Source organism: Rhea pennata, chromosome 1 (assembly GCF_028389875.1).
Source record: "Rhea pennata isolate bPtePen1 chromosome 1, bPtePen1.pri, whole genome shotgun sequence".
Taxonomy (NCBI): domain Eukaryota; kingdom Metazoa; phylum Chordata; class Aves; order Rheiformes; family Rheidae; genus Rhea; species Rhea pennata.
The window spans coordinates 199958143-199978976 of NC_084663.1; the positions used below are offsets into that span (position 1 = coordinate 199958143).

General features: G+C 49.3%; 1 protein-coding gene across 1 annotated transcript; it reads left to right on the forward strand.

Moving 5' to 3' along the window:
* The first annotated feature begins 3414 nt into the window (after nt 1-3414).
* Nucleotides 3415-7054, forward strand: LOC134144943 (PHD finger protein 7-like). The gene is made up of 9 exons (XM_062584290.1): nt 3415-3448; nt 3919-4010; nt 4509-4610; nt 4901-5025; nt 5593-5755; nt 5844-5950; nt 6101-6214; nt 6574-6692; nt 6882-7054. The coding sequence occupies exons 1-9, from the start codon at nt 3415-3417 to the stop codon at nt 7052-7054; spliced, it is 1029 nt and encodes a 342-aa protein (XP_062440274.1).
* The last annotated feature ends 13780 nt before the right edge of the window (nt 7055-20834 follow it).

Here is a 20834-nt window from a genome sequence, read left to right on the forward strand (position 1 = left end):
CCTCTCTCTACAGCCTCTAGCACGCAGCCAGGGACGGCCAGCTCCAACAGTAGCAGCCAAGCGGCATCATCCCCCAGCTCCCGGGCTCCTGCGAGCAGCAGCCGGTCAGGCCAGACCGGGCCAGAGCGCAGGCCGGGCCGCGCGCAGTTAAGGCGCCGTTCCCAACATCCATACAGACGGCCCTGACGAGCCAGCGCTGTCCCAGCCCACGCGGGCTCCTTCCTCTTGGCACCTCTGCGGGTCAGGCCTCGTGACGGTCCCGAGCGATGCCACCGCTCCCCAGCCCCTGCCAGAGGAAGTGCGGTGCGGGCTGCTGCGGCCTCCCAGCCTGCATCGGCAGCCCAGATGTGCTGCCTCCCCCAGGAGGGACGCTGACTTGCAGCCACAGGGGCCCACCCTGTCTCTGACTCTCAGTAAAGAGAAGCGTGTTCAAGCTCTGCGACGAGAGCTGTGGCATTCTTTAAGTTGCGAGTGAGCTGGAGGGACGAAGGTCCACCTTGTCCGAGAGTCCAGTTGCTGTCGAGCTGCGGTGTGCAGCCTGGGTGCCCAGGGCCCTGAAGTCCTGAAGTGCCAGGGTGGCCCAGGAGCTGGCCAGCTGGTGTCTGCGCTGCTGAAGCAATGGACCAGCTGGTGAGAACGGAGCAAGGGGAGACAAGGTCACAGACAGCAGAGGCTGAGAGAGGTGGGGCTGTCTAGCTTGGAGAAGGGAAGGCTCTGCAGGGATCCCATCAATGTTGAGAGGCATCTGATGGGAGGGTGTAAAGCAGATGGAGGCAGACTCTTCTCAGCGGTGCCCCGGGTCAGGAGGAGAGGCAATGGGCACAAAGTGGCATGCGGGAAATTCTCCCTGAGCCTAAGGAAGCACTTTGTCCTTGTGCAGGTTGATGGCACATTGGAAGCAGCTGCCCTGAGAGGTTGTGGAGTCTGCGTCCTTGGAGACATTGGAAACCTGCCTGGCCACGGTGCTAGGCAACCTGCTGCAGCACACCCTGCTTGAGCAGGGCTCTTGCACCAGAGGGTCTCCAGGCATGCCTTCCTATGCCAACTCTTCTGTCATTTGGGGAACTTCTAGCCACCGGCACAGCAATGCCTTTGACTCAATGTCACCAGAGCTCTCCGAGGGGCAATTTCTATCAGTGCAGAAGCCGCCCCTGGCATCTCCTGCTTTACCTGCAGTCCTCCAGAGGCACAAGCTGTGTGTGCGCTTGGGTGTGTTGATTAGCACCCTGCGTGGAGGTGGAGGCCGTGGCTGACCCAGAAAACAGAACTTCAGTCACTCTGTCGGCCTGGGGTCACATGCGGGGGCGTGTGTGTCAGGCTCACAGGATAGGTCTCGTCTTTACATGTGGCAGGGTTTGCGCAGGGGCCCCTTGGTGACCTCCTTGGACAGGTCCGTAGCCCTGAGGCCTGCTCCAACTTCTTCATCCCCTGCAGTCACCTCCCCTGGGTGTGTGGTGCAGGCTTGAGGATGCTCCTCCCAGAGAGGAGAGCCTGAGCAATGGCCCCCTGCCAAGGCGTCTGGCTTAGCATCCAGCCCCTTGAGCCCTCTCCGGACTACCTGTCGTTCTTTCTTCCTTCCTGCACCTGTGACAGCAGTTACTCTCCCCGAGCAGGTGCCTGTTGGCTTTCTTCAAAGCCAAGCAGGTTGGCTTTCTTCAAAGCTCTACAGCCACATTCACCTCTCGAGCCTAATGGTCTAGTAGAGGCCTGCTATGACAGTAGGGAACTTGAGAGGGGGAAATACCGGGTGTGACGGAGGAGTACAGGCATGGGATGATAAGGGATGGGGCACAGGCTCTCACTGGAGACCACCTCACTCTAAACAAGCCACCACAGGGCAGTTAAAGAAACGGAGAGCTGGAGCTGGAAACAGAAGACGCTCAGGGCCAACCAAGAGAACAGAGAACAAGTATCTCACATGCATAAAACGCACCACGTGTGGCCAGCGTGGGAGTCCTGTGGAGTGGAAGAGCAGCGAAGAAAGAGCAAGGTGCACAAGGCTGTTTACAAACATCTCCGAATGACCAAAATGGGGGTCCTAGCGTGAGGGAGAAAGTGTCAGCATGAACAGCAGAGTCCTGCCAAAGGCCCAAGGACTCGCGGTGCTGCCAGCTCGCTGCACCGCCCGGCCCTCCAGACTGACAGCCCCCACCTTCAGAGCCAGAGGAGCCGGGGAAGGGTGAGAGAGAAAAGAGGCAGACCCCGAGCACTGCGTGCAGACACTTCGGGCCTGTATGATCCTTCTGTGAGGATCCTGATTGACGCTTGGCTCTGGGTGGACTGACGCTCGGCCACAGAAGGCCTTCGTACTGCGCAACAGGGAGAGGGCGCTTGACCCGGGCCCGCTCGTCTTCCTCGTACGCAATGGGCCAGCCTCAGCTTGAAGCCTCCAAGGTAACAAGACAGAATTCAAGGAAGACAGCAGGCGACTGAGGAGACCAGAGTCACTCCGGTAAGCAGGACAATGAGGAGACATCACGTCTGAAATGCCTAGGCAGGACGTGTTTGGGAAACGTCCACCTGAAGAGAAAGCGAGCACGCGAGGTGTGCGGGCGAAACGCGTAGCGTCCTTTGGGCAGGGCTAACGACGGAAGGACTCCGTTCTCCGTTGATTCCAGGGGTCGTCCTCCGTCTGGGATGAGATCTGAGGGCAATCCAAATGTTTCGGCCGCCTGCCTCTCCTCAGGAACGTCTTGCCTGGCAAGGCGTGGGCATGAGGCTTGTCAAGCAGCCCCGAGGTGTGCACTGCGCCCTCAGGAAGAGGGGGCAAGGGCAGCTCTGTCACACTTCCCTGTCAGCAGGGTAAGGTCAGGGCTGACCCAAGCAAGCAGTGGCAGGTACCTGTGCCCTGGGCAGCCAAGGGCATTGGTTCCTGCCTTCAGTCCCCACGGGTGGCAGTGAAGGCGTGTCACAGTGGGGTCAGTGTCACCGCGGCAGTGGTGCCGTGTCACAGTGGGGGTCAGTGTCACCCCGGCGGCGGTGCCGTGTCACAGTGGCAGCGGGTGATGCGGGCGGCCCGGCGGTACAAAAAGGGCGGCGGGGTGTGGGCAGCCCCAGGCTGGAGGCGCCTCTGAGCACGGGACAGGTGCGCGCAGGGGAGGTGGCGCTGCCCCGCGCAGGGCCGGGCCCGGGGCCCTGCTCCAGCCCCGCGGGGCTCCCGGGCCGCGGCCCCTGCGGCGGGCGGCGAGAGGTCGCCCCGGGGCCGGGCAGGAAGGGGCTCGCGCGGGGCTGCCGCGGCGGCAGGAGCGGGGCCGCACGCCGCGGCCGCTGGGGCTGGGCCGCGCTGGGCTGCGGAGTCACCCCGGCCCCGCTGCTCCCCCAGGGTCGGCGAAGGAGTGCCTGGAGCGGAGACCCCGGCGCCGCCGGGGCAGATCTTTCCCAGAGCACTCGCTGTCGAGCCGCCTCGTGTGCGCCATGAAGCGCAAGGCGCCCGACGCCAGGGAGGAGGGTGAGAGCAGAGCGAGCCGGGAGCGCGCGGCAGGTGTCCGGTGGGCAAAGGCCTTGCGTGGTGGCTGGTGCACGGCTGCCCACGGTGGCAGGGAGGCAGGAGCTGGGCAGCGTCCCTGCGGCAGGGCCTGGGGACGAGGCCTGGGGCGCAGGCAGGGCTGTGCAGGGGGGAAAGGCTGATGGTGGCCGTGGCTGGTTGGGAGCGAGGGGGCCATGGGAAGGGGCGAGAGGGGCTGGCAGAGGCAAGGGGAAGGCGAGGGCACGTTGGCCGGGGCAGCCCTGGAGCCAGGGGCTGGAGCCTGCTTTGGGTCAGCGTGGGGTTGTCAGGCAGCCAGGGGGAACCGGTCAGTCATGGAGGATTTTTGGGCAGGCGGGAGGGAGCAAGCCCTTGTGGGGGGAAGCCCCGCAGGACCCTTTCCCAGGCCATAGGGAGGCTTTTGGTCGCTGTGGCCTTTGCTCTCCCCTGTGCAGCTTGCGTGCTGTGTCGCCGGGCCGATTCCGACCCGGACGTCTACGGGCCGAAGAGGCAGAGGGACGGTCTCTGTGCCCACGAGAATTGCCTGGTGAGTTTCCTTGCGTTGTGTCCAGCTTCCCCAGCAGCATGTCATGTCCATGGCAGCCAGACAGGATGGGGGCGTGGGGGTGCGCCTGGGTCTGCAGCCACGGGAAATACCATCCCGAGAGCTCTGTGGGTACCGACTCGTCTTCACCACCTCCTGCCCTTCCTGGAGACCCTTTGCTGTATTCTGCTTGGACTCTCATCGCCCGTCCCAACGTGGCCGGTGCTCCTCTCAGCAAGGCCCAGCCGGCCAGCGCTGCCTGCGGCAGTGTCCCCCAGCCCTTTGCCAGGGCACTCCCACGAGTGCCTTCCCAGCCCTCAGCCTGGCTCATCTCTCCAGGCCTCTGCACTGCATCTTGCGGAGCAGCTCCAAGGCCCAGGAACATTGCAGCTCAGGCAGCGCCAGGGAACGGAGCGTGGCCTGCCAGTGTCTCAGCACCGTCAACCAGCAATGCACCATGCCTCCCTGAGCTGACAAGCTTGGGATTTTTCTGTTTTCCAGTATCTCGCCAGTGGGCTCCCCATGAGATACCCCAATGACATGGCAGCCGCCGAGTTCCTTCCTGCAGATATCAGGCGGACGGTGAAGCGGGCGAGTCGGAAGGTAAAGACCTTGCTGGGGTGTGGGGAGGTTTGTGGCAGGAGGGGTTTTTGAGAGCTCAGTATGTGCCATAGGAAGGAAGTTTGGGGGTTTCCTGTCAGCTCTAGGCAGCCGTTCCACAAGTGCCGGGAGCTGCAGCGAGACTCCAGCAGAAGCAGAAACCTCAGTCCCCAAGGTGGCTCTTCAGAACACTAGCCAGGAGAACCCACATCCCTGCAGCATTGCCAAAGGTGTGGGGCAGGCTTGGGGGCCCCGAGCGTGTCTCTGATGGGGGGCTGCTGTGCTCGTTCCAGCTCTGCTATGTCTGCGGCGAGCGAGGGGCCACGGTGACATGCCGGCAGAAGGGCTGCAAGCGCACCTTCCATTTCCCCTGTGGCCGTGAAGATGGCTGTATCTCGCAGTTCTCTGGGCAGTACCGGTAAGGGCTGACGAGCCTCCTTCTGGGCCGCCTCTGCCTCCTTTCCCCTCCAGCTAGCATTGGCAAAGCAGGTGAGGCAACTGCTTGCTGTGCCCTGCAGTGACCCTCTAGGAGCCCTGCCACAGCCACAGGCAGGGACTGCCGGTCTCCTTGCTGTCCCTTTGCCCCTGCTCTGGGTGCTGGGTAGTATGGGAGGATCTGCTGGCTGCAAGGCCCTGGCAGTGCCATGTTCTTGGACCTCTGGAGCTGGGGATGCCTTCCTCACTCCAGGATGGAAAACCACTGTCTTTGCAAGGCTCCTCTCTGCAGGCAAGGTTCCCTTCTGGGCCAGTGTGAGCATGCCAGGGCCCATCTCAGATGCATGATGCACGGGCCTCAGCCGGAATCTGAAGCTGGGGCCCATGGGTGGGAGACTCTCTGGAGGAAGACGGGAATGGGAAGAGAGGTGTGCGCACCCTGCCCGGGGAGCAGCCAGCACCTACAGCCTGTGGGGTCGTCTTGTCCAGGAACATGGATGGACTCTGCACATGCTGACTGGGGTGCCCTCTTCCAAAATCTTCTGCCCAGGTCCTTCTGCCGGGAACATCGCCCAGAGCAAACAGTGCAGGCACAGCAGGATGGGGAAACCTGCTGTCTCATTTGTCTGGAGCCTGTGGAGGGGAAGCTGTCTTACCACACAATGGTGTGCCCTGCGTGTTTGCATGCGTGGTTCCATCGGGATTGCATCCAGGTACAAGGCCCTTCCCGTGCCCCTTGGGCCTGGCAGGTGCCCAGCAAGGAGCAATATCCGGCTCACACTGGTTGTGACACTCTTGCAGAAACAGGCTCTGCGCGCTGGATTGTTCTCCTTCCGGTGCCCACAGTGCAAAGACAGTGAGACATTCCAGCCGGAAATGTCTTCCATGGGGATCCGAGTCCCCATCAGGTTGGTTCTCCACTGCCATTGCCTGATGCCCACAAGACAAGGGCACGAGGGTTAGGTTGTAGCAGGGGAGGCCATAAGGCCAGGAGCATCTGGAGGCTCCTTAGACTAGGAGCAGCGGAGGCTCAAGACCTTCCTTTGCTTCACCTGCAGACAACCCGCGTGGGAGGCAGATGGTGCCTTTGCAGAACTGTATCAGAGGCACGACCGCTGTGATGCTGGCCGGTGCCTTTGTGCAGGAGGCAGAGAACAGGCAGAAGACGCAGGGTAAGTGTCCAGCACAGCAATTTCCTGGTTCCCTCCATGGAAGCAGGTGCCTTAGCCCTGCTCTGGGCAGATGTCTGAAGGCCTCAGGGAGGTGGGGGGGCTGCCTGCGGTGGAGGAGGGACAGAGAAAGGGATGGCCCTTTGCCGTGGGGTTGCAGAGCTGCGAGGACAGGAAGGATGCCCCTGCTGGCATGTACCACGTGGTCCTCCAAGCAACTGAGGGTTTGCCTGGGGCTTTTGGGAACCACTCGGGGGGCTCTGCCAGGCACCCTCTTGCTTGGGTCACTTTTTCCAGGCAACCTCTCTGGTGTCACTGCCAGCCTTGGCTGCCATGGCCACCAGTGTGTTTTGCTTTCCCAGGCCCTGGTACCTGCTCCTCTGCTCCTCCTGCGCTGCCAGGGGCACCCACCGCCGCTGCTCTGCCTTGAGGGCCACCGCTGCCACGTGGGAATGTGATGACTGTGCGGGCCTGGGCACTGGTAAGAGGAGAAAGAGGACTTCCCCACAGCTTCTCCCATGCCAGAGCCAGGGACCAGGCCAGGCCTGCTGGGGGGGCACTGGGTGGGCTTGGCAGAGTCCCTTAGCTCCCAGGAGGGCACTGTTCCCAGGGCCCGTCCTGTCTTGGGGATGTGGGACCATGCTTCTGACCTTCCTGCCTCTCCTCACAGCCTCCAGTGCACAGCCGCAGACAGCCAGCTCCAGCAGCACCAGCCAGCCAGCATCGTCCCCCAGCTCAGCGGCTCCTGAAAGTAGCAGCCAGGCAGGCCAGAGTGGGCCAGAGCGAAGGCCAGGCCGCTTGCGGTTACAGCGCCGCTCACAACATCCTTACAGCCGGCCCTGAAGAGCCAGCTGTCCCAGTCCCCAGCCCAACCCTGCACCTTCTCGACAGCTCTGCAGGTTGGGCCTTGTGGCCACTGGTCCCCGCACCGCCTCAATGCGGAAGGGACACTGTCTTCCAACCTTGGGGAACCATGCTGCATCTGCCTCTGAATAAAGATAATTGTACCGTAATCTTTTTGCAAGAGCAATGACATTCTTGAAGTTGCAAGTTAGCCTTAAGAAGGAGAGTCAAATTTGTCGTGTTTTGCTGTGGCTTTCTGGTGGGCTTTCCCGTTTAGCAGTCTGCCTACATTTTCATTCATATTTCTTTTGCTGGTTTTGTACTTGTAGAATTCTTTCTTTTAGTCCTATGTGTCCCTTGCCAGTTTCAACTCTAGGTAGGCTTTAGCTCTCCTCACCTTATCCCTGCATGATAAGATGACAGTGTTTCTGTATTCATTTCTGGTCACCTCTCTCTGCTTCTATCCCTTTACATTTCCTTTTTTGTTGTTTTGAGTTTTCTCAGGAGCTCTTTGTTCATGAATATAGCTCTCTTGCCACCTGTCTTTTTCTACTTGTTGGGATGGAGTAATTTTGAGCTTGGAGGAGGTGATCTTCAAATATCAACCAACTCTCTTGGACCCCTCTAATCTTTAGGGCCCTCTCCCTTGGAATATTTCAAAGCAGATCCCTGAACAGCCCTAAGTCTGTTCTCCTGAAGTCCAGGAATGTGATCCTGCTACTTGCTCTGCTTCCGCTTTGCAGGATTCTGAACTCCACCATTCTGTGGTCACTGTGGCCAAGGTTGCCTCTGACCTTCACATCCTCAAGCAATTCTTCTTTGTTTTTAGGTATGAGATTCAGCAGAGCATTTTCCCCATCATCTCCTCAATCATTTATGTTAGGAATTTGTTTTCAATGCACTCCAGAAAACTCCTGGACTGCTTGTGCCCTTCTGTGAGGTCCCTCCAGCGAATATCAGGGTGGTTGAAATCTGCTATAAAGATCAAGTCCCCCATGAAAATCAGGGCTTGTGAATGTGAGGCTTTTTCCAATTGTCTGAAGAAGGCCTCATCTACCTCTTTCTGATCAGGTGATCTATAGCAGACACCCTCCATGTCACCTATGTTGGTCTGTCTGCTAAGTCTGACCCATAAGCTCTCAGCTGAGATCTCACCTGTCTGCAGGGAGGGCTCCATACAGTCCCGCTATTATCTTGCATAAGGGCCAACTCCTCCTCTGTGCCTTTCTGGATTGTCCTTCCTAAAGAGTCTGTATCCATCCATTGCAGCACTCCAGGTGTGTGAGTTATTCCATCATGTCCCCATGATCCTAATGAAATCATAGCCCTGTAACTGCATGCAGACTTCTAATTCATCCTGTTTCTTTCCTGTGCTGCATGCATTAGTGTACAGGCACTTCAGAGAGGCACCTGGATTGCTGACTTCCTAGAATGAGCACGAAAGCTTTGCCCATAATGTGGTCTTTCAAGCACTTGATTAATTACATGCATATGCTTGGGATGATTCAGCCCCCTTCTGTTGATTAAGAGATCCATTATGCTTTCATTACCCAACACCCATGGGTGCCAATGCTGTTCACCAGTTCCTTATTTGATTGTTCTTCATTCTCTCCCTCTCCATCATTCCTAGTTTAAAGCGTTCCTTTCCTGTTTGGCCAGCCTGTTAGCAAAGACAGTTCTGTCCTGCTTTATCAGATGGATCCCATCTCTATTAAGTAGTTGTCCATTCTTGAAGAGGATCCCACAGTTGCAGAAACTGGAATCCTGGTGTCAACCAGCTGCACAACTAATCTGTCCACTCCTCCTCAGGTCTTTCCCCCTCACCGGCAGGAGAATACCACCATTCCCCTGCAGCCCTCCACTGCTAACATTCACCACTTCCTCCTAGTGCCGCTAAGTGGCTCTGGCTCAGCAGGCACAGATGCTCCCAGCTGCTCTTCAGCTAACAGGAGTGTGAATTTACTCCAAAGTATCAAGGCCTCGGGTAGGACAAGAGCCCTCCTCTGCAAAGCTGCAGTCTTAGAGAAGATCTGGACCTCAGACATTATGGATGTGTTAGGGTTTGTTCAGAAGTCTTGTAAAGCATGTACGGGGACGCAGAAAATGGCAGCCTGTGTTTGCGGGGGGAGGGACTCCCATCCTGACATGCTCCTGGGTCATGGGAAGGGGCAACTACTGGTGCTGGCCAGGCCCAGGGCAGCTCATGAACCCGTGGGGATGATACCTGACAAAAGGCGATCGCCAGGCCGGGAGCAATGGGGCACACTGCTCACTTCCCAGAGAGGCCTTGTGGTGATATATTCGCCCATCTTTTCCTTTTGCAGGGCAGAAAAGCTAGGGCGCTCTGCTTTCCTACCTAATATGGGTGAGAAGAATCACATTAAACCATCATCCACGAGGAATGACTGAAAAACTGGTGTTACTCAGTTTGTAAAAGAGAGACTGAGGGGAGACATGACAGCCTTCAAATATTTAAAAATCTGCAGGGAATGATCTGTTCTTTGTGTACATTGCCAACAAGACAAAAAAAGAATAAACTTATGACTGTTTGGACTAGCCATGAGGAAAAGTGCTAGTAAGGACGTGAAGGAATGGAATAGATCACTTGGGGAAGTTGTATAGTCTTCGTCAGTCAGCAATTTTAAAAATACATTTGGCAAACATGTCAAGAGTGACATAGATGTGGCCCTCCAGCTACATTTTCTATGATTCCACAAAGAGGAGAAATGAGAATATTCACTTCTTTTCCCACTTATTTTTCCTATTTCTCCACATCGCTGTGTTCTCAGTTTACTGGCTGACTTCCATTTAAGTTTTGTTTCTTGGGAAAAGACATGTAAACTACCCAGTATAAACGCCTTTGCTTCTTTGACCTACTTTTATTTACCAGACCCACCCAACTCCAGCACATTAATTAGTTCAGTGCATCCCTGTGGATGCAGGCAACTCAGCCATCCTGCTCAGGACTCTGCTGTTTTGCGCTGTGAACCATTCTGCAGTTCAGTGTCACTTGTGCAGCACAGGTAGTGCTGCCAGGGTGTCAGTTCAGCTCCACAATCCATTGCAATGAGAAGCTCCCCTCCCAGAAAGCTTCTGGCATCAGAAAACATCCAGTAGCAGATGTTTCGTGATGATTCTACAATTCAGAATTTCTCCAAAATTATTTTCTCCTGCATTAATGCACCTCAAGAACTTTTAGATTCTAAAACCTGTCTCTCCAATGTTGCAAACAGTCATGTATCCAAAGCCAAAAAGAAGCCTCCAATTCAATGACAGTTAATCATGGACTTTTTTATAAAAGGAAGTGTCGGAGAGAAAAATTTATGAAGAAGAAAACAATTTTTACCTATATCTGATATTTTCTTATCTAAGATTATCTCTTCTTTCTTAGAGAAGATCTTGCAGAATTTTACTGGGGGGAAAAACGAAAGAAATTAAATGATTTTTTTAAAAAACCAAAAACGATTCTAGTATATTTTCCTTTTTATAAGATATTTTAGAATAAGAGAACTTTGAGTTTTAGCACAAATATAAACAGTTAAAATAGGAAAGTGGGCAGTCATCAGTATTAAAGTGTTGATAAAGAGTTAATACAGCCTAGATTTGCCTCTATCTTCTTACTCATTTCCTTCTTTTACCTTTTCACGTCATCAAAGTGGCACAATTAGCTTCTCATTCTAGCTTTCTCTCTACTTTAATGGTTTTCAGGCCCTTTGTAATGCAATTACATGTATGGCATTGGTCATGCACTTACTTGACATTGCACATGTTAATGAACTTTGCTAAATGGGCACCTGTCAGGGGGCAGTGGGGCTGACTGCTCACCAGCTCATCTTTTTGCTCATCTTTTCCATCACCTTTGTTAGTACACTGTCTAAATGTTGTGCTTTTTATGACAATATTCTTTCAGGCTAAAATTCATGGAAAAACAGACCTTCTGATGTGTGTCTACACTATAGTGAAAGGTATGATTACAACTCACAGAAATACACCTAAGTTTTCTAACTCAGCACTTAGAACAAGTACAGTGTGTAGAAATCATCTCACCTAACTTCAGATGCCAACATCAAACTCAGTGAATCCAGGCTAGGCACCATGAACTATGTTAGTGCAATCAGGTGCCAGCAGTAATGGACCCATAGCACCATGAAAACCAGCACAAGTTGGTTTTCATATTTATTCGTATTTATATAATATTTCGTATTTATTTCAAGGTGTCAAGTGAGTTTTCCAGCTAGTGTGGTGCTACTGCTTTTGATACCTCACCTATCTAACTTAAAGCTACATGAGCTGCTGTCACAGCTTTGACTGCAGCACAGACTTACTCTCAGAGTACTCTGACATCAGTTGGTAGCGAGGCTTAATGGGCATGGTGCTGTGACAAGAAAAAAGACCAGAGCTATTTGCTTTATATGTATAATTATCTTCGTTGATCTTATAGGGCTAGCCCGTCGGCTAATTGGCTGGTGAAGAGCTACATTATCTACTAACCAGACTGTCCAGGAATCAGAGCAAGAGCTAGCAGGCCTTTGAGGAGTCTAAAGTGCTAAGAAGGCAAATAACTATGAGGTAAATAACTACAATTTAAAAAGCTAGCAGAGTAAGAAGAACAGCAGCTCTGGCCTCCTACAAACCTAGATTTCACTGAAAGTCTAAGTGCCTGCATCACAAAGGCACTGCTGATGTTTTTAGATAAGATTTAGCTAAAACATAAATGAGTCAGATTCTTCCATGTTAGCCCTTTTATTTTTTGTCAGTGGTTCAGAATAACTGATACCATGATTACAAAAGGAGTTTCATCAAGGCTAAAAAAGAAGTTATTTTAAAATAAATGGCCATTTTCTTCCAGATAGTCAACTAATTTGAAGAAGAATGTTGTAGGCAATAAGAGGAGGAGGATGTGGAAGAACACTTTCAGTACCGACCTGGAGCAAGTTATAGTACCTTAGTACCTCATCATTTCTTTTTTTTTCTTTTTTTTTTTTTCTTTTCTTTTCTTTCTTTCTCTCTCTTTTTTTTTTTTTTTTTTTTTTTTTTGAGGGTGGAGTAATTTATACCAAAAAGGTGATTTTTCAAACCATTAGTTATGCCACCAGACCTTTGGGCTCTGTGTCACTGGATGATCTTGCAGTGACTCTGTGATCTAGCCATTTGTCACTCACATGGCATGAAAATGGAGTCAGGGAACAGAAATCCGGGCTCTGTGCCTGTAGCAGCTCTCACTCCTGGACTCGTTGTTTTTCCTTCCTAGACTCTCAAAACAAAATGTCCTGATTCTAGGTCAGAGTTACTGTGCCAATTAATGCATCAGTTCTCAGGTATCATAAAACACATTAGAAAAGAATATGTCTGCTGATACAAGACTACAAGAAGCCCTTTTCATGTATCAGCCGTAAACATTTTAAACTTTACCTACCTCAGAGGACACTTCCATCCCCTTCTTTTACAATTTATTAGGAATACTACTGGTATTTTCTGTTAAAATCTTACTGTTTTTAATTTCCCTGCTTCATCTTATCAGTAGTTTTATTCCACACATTAGTAGACTATGGAATACCCTGCCTTGTTAAATTCATATTTTCTAATTGTAACACTCCATCATTAGTCAACTGGTTCATAATGTGGAGGCAAAGTTGCCATTTCATACTATATAATACAGTGCTTCTGGTTCAGTAATTATGTTGTGCCAGACTAGTGATCAATCCTAAGATAGTTCACTCTTGATGGATGGCCTCATCATGGACTGTATGAGTTAAAGGAAGAAGCACATTTTTAATTTGGCTCCTCTGTCTGTTTAGCTACCTGAACACCGTCTTCAGACTGATATTTATCTCACTGAGATAGGAAGAGATTATAGAAATGAGAATTAAAAAAAAAAAAAAAAAAAAAGAAAAAAGAAAATCTGAAGTTTGAAAAGCATTTTCTAAAGTTCTACCTTGCAAAATAGGAAAGGTATAAATTAGATATTGTTCCATGGAAACCTATTGCTTATTGCTCTGTAATAGATTGCAAATCTTTTATGTCACCGATTTAATGTACAAATAAAAACCATTACTTACTTCTCATAGCTGATGATCTTACTTACTACTACTGTTCAGTATTAGGCCTGTGAAAAAAATTATTTCCATATGTTTTCTGTCCTGTTATAGGAGTTTTCATGAATCAAGCAGTTTTCAGAAATGACAACCAATTTTCAAGTAATTGTTGGATATAGGAAGTGCCTTTTCATAATAGGGTAAAAATTGTGTGTGTAGGTGTTGCCGTCGCAACAATACCCAGAGTTAGGGTGAGGTCAGGAGCCCGCAACCCCGCCCGCCCCTGGGCCACACCACACTGACTCCCTAGGGAGGATGCAGCAAATGGCGTTTATTGCGTCGTTACAATTCTTTATATACGCGCTCGCACTGTCTTTTCCTGTCTTAGCCCTGCCTCGTCAGGACGTCACATCCCGTGATCTTCCGCAGCGCCCCGTGTCGCCTACCACATGTAGGGTTCAAAGAATGTGCCATTGGCTACAAGGGTATCCAGAACAACCACACTAAGAGAATAGCAATGGATGAAGGATACAATCTTTATGAACAGCTTAACTCCTAATGCCCTGTGGTTACGGAAGAAGAAAGTTTTATTCTAGTGGAACAGATTTACACTTTCCTTGGAAGCATCTAATGCAACCTAATTTCAAGGACAGAATTTCTTACTAGAGGGATTATTGCTCTGATTCAATAAGGGAACATTTATGTTCTTGTGTATCGTTATATAATTGCAGAATTTGAGGGCAAAAACTATAGGTGAGTCTCTGGTAAAATTTTCTTGTTCTCATTGCTCTTTGCTTTTTGCACAGTGTTATACTGTTTTAAAATTTTTAGCCATACCTCCTATCTGCCATCTTTTTTGGAATCTCATCTTTCCACAAAGGACAAGTAGTGGAATCCCACTGCTCAGAAACTGTAGAGCAAAAAACACTTCAGAAACTTCATGCTTTGGTACCATGAAAGGGGCTCATTCATCTGATCACATGTAAATGACAAAGCAAGGGGAGGTGTCAGTTATCTGCAAAATGAATTGATGTTGTCAAGGTTAGAGGTTCCAAGTTCAGTCATGAGGCTGCGTAGAAGTTCAAGGGAAGGAGATTGATAGGAGGGCAATATTAACAAGTAGTAAACCCTTGGCTGTGACAACAGGTGTAATAAAAATCTGGAAAGCAGTAACTATGAACTAAAAAAGTAAAAAGTGCAATGGAAACATGGAAAATGCACACAAGCAAGAGAATTCCAAATTGACAGAGACTTGCCACTTGCCACTCGCCATGGCCGCCTCCTATTTAGGATCACCTCTTACATAGCATTGCCTTGGTTCTTCCCAGGATCCTAAGCACTATGGATGAGTAAGACTAACATACAATGCAAGATGTAATGATAAAAGTACGACAGATAAGAAACAGATCAGAAATCTGATAACGCCGTTAAAGTCAGTAAGTCAATATCAGAGAGAAAGGTAAGACCAAGGACAGTGACACTATCACAGAATCATAGAATCAATAAGGTTGGAGTGGACCTCTGGAGATTACCTAGTCCAACCTCCCTGCTCAGCAGGGTCACCTAGAGCATGGCAGACAGGGTTGCATACAGGCAGGCCTTGAAGATCTCCAGAGAAGGAGACTCCACAACCTCTCTGGGCAACCTGTGCCAGGGCTCCATCACTCTCACAGGGAAGAAATTCCCCCTCACGCTCAGGCGGAACTTCCTGTGCTTCATTTTCTGCCCATTGCATCTTGTCCTGTCACACGGGACAACTGAAAAGAGTTTGTCCCTGTCCCCTTGACACCCTCCCTTCAGGTACCTGTACACATTGATCAGATTCCCCCCTCAGTCTTCTCTTCCCCAGGCTAGACAGGCCCAGCTCTTGCAGCCGTTCCTCATAGGGCAGGTGCTCCAGCCCTCTGATCATCTTTGTAGCCCTACGCTGGACTCTCTCCAGTAGCTCCATGTCTCTCTTGTAGTGGGGAGCCCAGAACTGGATGCAGCACTGCAGGTATGGCCTCCCCAGGGCTGAGGAGAGGGGCAGGATCACCTCCCTCCACCTGCTGGCAACACTCTTCCCAATGTACCCCAGGAGACCATCGGCCTTCTTGGCCACAAGGGCCCATTGCTGGCTCATGGTCAACTTGTCATCCACCAGCACTCCCAGGTCCTTCTCTGCAGAGCTGCTCTCCACAAGGTCAGCCCCCAGCCTATACTGGTGCCTGGGGTTATTTTTCCCTAGGTGCAGGACTCTGCACTTGCCCTTGTTGAACCTCAGGAGGTTCCTCTCTGCCCAACTCTCCAGCCTGTCCAGGTCTCTCTGAATGGCAGCACAGCCCTCAGGTGTATCAGCCACTCCTCCCAGCTTGGTATCATCAGCAAACTTGCTGAGGAGGCACTCTGTCCCCTCATCCAGGTCATTGATGAAGAAGTTGAACAGGATGGGACGCAGGACTGAGCCCTGGGGAATGCCACTAGCCACAGGCCTCCAACTAGACTCCACGCCACTGATGACGACCCTCTGAGCTCTGCCTTTCAGACAGTTCTCAAGCCACCTCACTGTCCACTCGTCTAACCCACACTTCCTGAGCTTCTCTAGGAGGATGTGATGGGAGACAGTGTCCAAAGCCTTGCTGAAGTCAAGGTACACAATGTCCACTGCTCTCCCCTCATCCATGCAGCCAGTCATTCCATCAGAGAAGGCTATCAGATTAGTTAAGCAGGATTTCCCCTTGGTGGATCCATGGTGGCTACTCCTGATCACCTTCTTCTCCTCCATATGCTTGGAGATGACATCCAGAATGAGCTGTTCCATCACCTTTGCAGGGGTGGAGGTGAGGCTGACAGGCCTAGAGTTGCCTGGGTCCTCCTTCTTGCCCTTCTTGAAGACTGGAGTGACACTGGCTTTCTTCCAGGCCTCAGGCACCTCTCCAGTTCTCCAGGACCTTTCAAAGATGATGGAGAGTGGCTTGACAACACCATCCGCCAGCTCCCTCCGTACCCGTTGGTGCATCCCATCTGGGCCCATGGATTTGTGGATGTCTAGCCTGCCCAGAAGGTCTCTAATCCTTTCCTCCTCAACCAAAGGAAAGTCTTCCCTTCTCCAGACTTTCTCCCTCACATCCAGGCTACAGGATTCCTGAGGGCTGCCCTTAGCAGTGAAGACTGAAGCAAAGAAGGCATTCAGTAATTCTGCCTTCTCTGTATCCCTTGTCACCAGGGCCCCTGCCCCATTCAGTAGCAGGCCTGCATTTTCCTGAGTCCTCCTCTTGCTGCTGATGTATTTGAAGAAGTCCTTCCTATGGTCCTTAACATCCCTTGCCAGACTCAACTCCAGCTGGGTCTTAGCCTTCCTCACTGCATCTCGACATACTCTGACTGCATTCCTATAATTCTCCCAAGTAGCCTGTCCCCTCTTCCACAGTCTGTGCACTTTCTTCTTCTGTCTGAATTTGGCCAGGAGCTCCTTACTCACCTATGGAGGTCTCCTGCCCCCTTTGCTGGACTTCTTACTCATAGGGAAGTCAAAAGCAAGCTGATTTAATGAGAGCATTTAAAGGCATCTTTATTTATATTGTTTGACGATATGGGTGTTTCTATTGCTCTTGAAGACCTGCACAGTGAGTGGTCAGGAGCACAGTTGCTTTTAGAGCTGGGCAGATCATCTGGAAATGCCTTTCATATAGCTATCACATAGTCATTTTAGGACTAGCTTGCTGTTATATTAATGGCTTCCTAAATCACTAAGACTAAACTATACCTAAAAGAACTAGCATTGTTTCCTTTGCATTTTGGGGCTGAAAAGATCTTTTGTCCCAGAAGTATGGAAGAAAAATTGTGGGCTAATGCAGCATGGTATCCAGACAAGCACAGGGTTATTATCTTCCTTTGAATTGTCTCTCTACTAAAAAAACCAGTATGTCTACTAAGTAAAATACTCATTATTGAACACTTTTCTAAAAACTGATTTGTGTGAGATCTAGTTTATTTAAATTTTTAGTTGTAGATAATCTTGATAACAAAATATAATCTATGTCTTATAGATTTCAGAGGTAAAAGCGAACATAAAGACTTACCTACTTCATTTTTATCATAAAGGCAACCTTGCTATGAATCAAAGTACACACATCCAGCTCCTCCTGCTTCCTGAAACCTGCCAGCCTCCCTTCCTTCAAATCATTTTCCCATCTACAGTAGTTATAATAATTGCAACATTTCTGGAAGAAAGAGACAAAGGTGTTTAGGAGGCTGTACTCAAAAACTTGTCAATTTAGCTGGACTGTGTTCTGGAAAATAACATTTGATCTATTAGAAGATGGCAGCTTTTATTCAGGATGAACAAACCCATTCAGATAATAAGTCCCTCCTGCCCTCTTCACACTGTACCTTTTGATATATGACCATTGTTAGGTCTGAATAGTTCATGTGTTTATTCTTTTTGTAGAAAAGAGTTATTTCCTGTAAAGCAAAAATCTGTGTGGAAAGGACAGAAGTTGAGCTCTGTGTTCTTCAGTTCACAGCTTTTTATCCAAGAGTTCAAAAAGAGGTGAAGAGAAACACAAAAACAGTGAAAGCAGAGCAGAATTTTAAGTCTCCTTCCAAACCCACTCTGCCACTGCCAAATAGAAGGGAACAGCCTCTGAACAGACTTTATTGTCACTGTCCCTTGGGCTCAGATGGATATGGCACATGTGGTGGCAGTGGCACTGCTCTTACTGATCAGAGTGGTTGTTGGTCTCAGCCAGAAATATGCTCACAGCCACGCTTTTGCTTATACCAAGGAAAGACCAGAGTAGCCAACAGTGTCTCTACTGTTTTTTAGCTGATGGTGATCTGAGTGTGTGTGTCTGTGTGTGTGAGTCTGTGTGTCCCCAAGGTAAGAGCTGCCCCTGAGATCACAGATGATGTAGACGAACATTTCTCAAGTGTGTAGACTCAACCTTATCAGAGTTTATGGCACAAATCTGACAAACGTGATGGTTTTGTTGGGTCAGATTCAGTTGTGGGAGTGAAGGAGGCTGTCATTTAACTTTATTAGCTTAGCACAGTGTGGCACAGGTGGTGAGGGTATTGTGGCAGGGGTCTTCCACCTGCTGCCCCGCCTCCCTATCATTACTGTCGTTCCGTAACATGGTGAGCTGTAGTTAGAGAGGAAGAAAAGGGCAGCGAGAAAGGACAGTCCGAGTTCAGAGACAGTCTTGAGAAGAGACCAGATTAACAGCACTACCAACCCCTAAGGCAATCTAAAGTGCTTATCCTGATATAAGTGACCAAGATGACAGCATGGGGAATGACTTGAAGTCTCCTGAGCCAAAAAAAAAGAGAAACCTTTCAGAGGTAGAAAAAAAGAAAAAAAATTACGAGGCCCATTGCTGAGAAGCAATGCTTACTGGTAACACAGACAGCAGCTCACCACTAGAATGTGTGCTTGCACTAGAGAAAAGGCTATCTGTGTTACTTCAGGACACATTTTATTAATATACTTGAAAGGCAACTATACATGTGATCATGCAAGAAAGTGTTCATACTAGTGACTGGATGAGACTGAACTAAGAGACATTAGGCTGAAATCATGCCTCCAAAACTAATGATGGACTTGCCTGGCGAGACTCTGAAAGTTAGGAGTACACCCAGCAGATGCAGATCTTTGGAATATTTGTTCTAGCCTTCAGATCTTCTTTGGAAGTATTTGTTCTAGTCTTATAGCTGCTCCTTTATCATTGCCATAAAAAATTCAATCAGCTTGGAGTTCAAACTGAGGTTTGATTTTTTTTTTTTTTTTTTTAATTAGTGTGGTGAGACAGGAAGTAAAAGTGAAATGGCCTTTGCACATTTCCCAAACTTCATATAAAATTACTGGAATTCCTGCCAAATATACACTTTCGTATACTGAAGAAGAAAGAGAAATAATAGAGCCTGACCAGAAGGAAGAGAAATGGTGGGAACTAATTTGAAACAAGGATTAAAGTAAATGATTACAGGGAAATTGTGAGAACTAAACCCAAACACTTCCAAAGTCTAGATATTTAAATTTAGAATTCTGGGCTTGTTCATTATCTAAATCTGACCTCCTGTGGCTCTAATGTGAACTGTGCAGCCATTTGAAATACTATTTTACTGGTGGAGATTTTCAGGAAGTACATTTTCAAGAGCTGGGTATATTTAGTTTAGAACCAGAAAGAATAGCTCAAATCATTTCTCAACTTACTCCCTCTCAGTGACTTCCTATATGTCTATGCTGAAGTTTGACAGCATTGCCAAGATGACTCAACAGAATTACAAATGGGCAGACAATCTATTCACAAAAATACCAGGGCAGTTCAAGTTACAAATGGGCAGACAATCTCATCACAAAAACACCAAGGCAGTTCATCTTTTCAGAGTCGCAACAGAGGAAAGACTGAAAGAGAATGATAACTGAGATGTGGTCTCTGTAAGTAAAGGCTGATGCCACTACTTAATGGTGTGAACTGGGGATACGTAGTACTGCTGTTGCCTGTGCAATACTTTTCCCAGACTTACGCAGGAAACTTCAGTTTCACAAGGAGTTTGTTTGATCGCTTTTAGCAGCTCTCATTTATTTTACAAAAAAAAAAAAAAAAAAAAAAAAGAACCCTCTTGTGCCATAATACTGACAAATATAAAATATAGCAGCCAAGAAAGACTTTTTATCCTTTTTTCTGTGTGTGTGTGTGTGTGGGTATGTAGGAAATCATCCAAAAGAAATCAAGAAATGAATCAACAATTTTCAAATATACATAAATTATTCTTTTATGCCTGATATACCAATTCAAAGGACATATTCATCTACTCATCACAATTCCCACCAAAATTAACAGAATAAAGTCTCAGGCCCACTAGGAGTAGGCAGGGAAAAAAACACCACATGTTATATGCAGCATGTGATAACAACTCATAACAGAAGTTAGTCAGGCTCTCATCCCACCTTATCCTCCCTCCAACAGTCTATGGCTACCATGGATTTGGTTGTTGCAGAGCTGTGCTGCTCCAAGGTCAGCTCTTGGGATAAAAATTTTATTCTAGAGGTGTGAACTTGACATCATCCTCTTCTTCCCTTAAAGTCCAACCAAGGCTGCTGACAGCAGCAGGACTGTAGAGCTGTCCTCCCTCAGTTGCTTACTGCAGAAAAGGTAGTGGCAGACAGAAGCATCCCTGCATTCACATTACAGCAAGGACTGCACATGTGTCAGGTTCCAGAAGAGAAAAACATAGCAGCTCTACTGCTGAATAAAGGCAGAGAGGAGTTTCTGTCCTCACCTGCACACATTTGAATGGACCTCATGTAGCTATAGTGAGTTTTCCTTCTCCATGTCGAAGTGTTCTTTGCTTGACAAGACTTTCAAGAATATGACATAAGATTGAGTAAAACTTTGAGCTGACAGAGCCCAAGAATACACAGATCAAGAGTGATGCTGGGCTGGGAAAATCTGCTGCACAATGACATATTAAGTAAAGGAACCCTTTTAATTTGAGAAAAACAGGTGAGAGGTAGGTTGCTTAAGGTCTAGAAATACCTTCAGTGGTTCTGATGGTAGAAAGAAAATACAAAGGCAAAACAACATAATTAAATTCCTTGATGCAGAAACTGAGCACATTTAAACTTGAAACAAGGTACTTTTTACCCCTGAGTGCTTGCAACAAAACATCTAGGGATGTAGATACATTCAAAGTCTGTAAGCCAAATCTGAGTGGCATTTGAGAGCCAGACCTTGGCATGGGAAATTCTATTGTCCGTGTCA

Excerpts from the sequence above, each read along its gene's own strand:
- LOC134144943 (XM_062584290.1), top strand. The coding sequence starts at position 3,415 with ATGAAGCGCAAGGCGCCCGACGCCAGGGAGGAGG. Across the intron at positions 3,449-3,918 it reads GCCCGACGCCAGGGAGGAGG|CTTGCGTGCTGTGTCGCCGG; the intron begins GTGAGAGCAGAG and ends TCCCCTGTGCAG. Across the intron at positions 5,026-5,592 it reads CAGTTCTCTGGGCAGTACCG|GTCCTTCTGCCGGGAACATC; the intron begins GTAAGGGCTGAC and ends TCTTCTGCCCAG.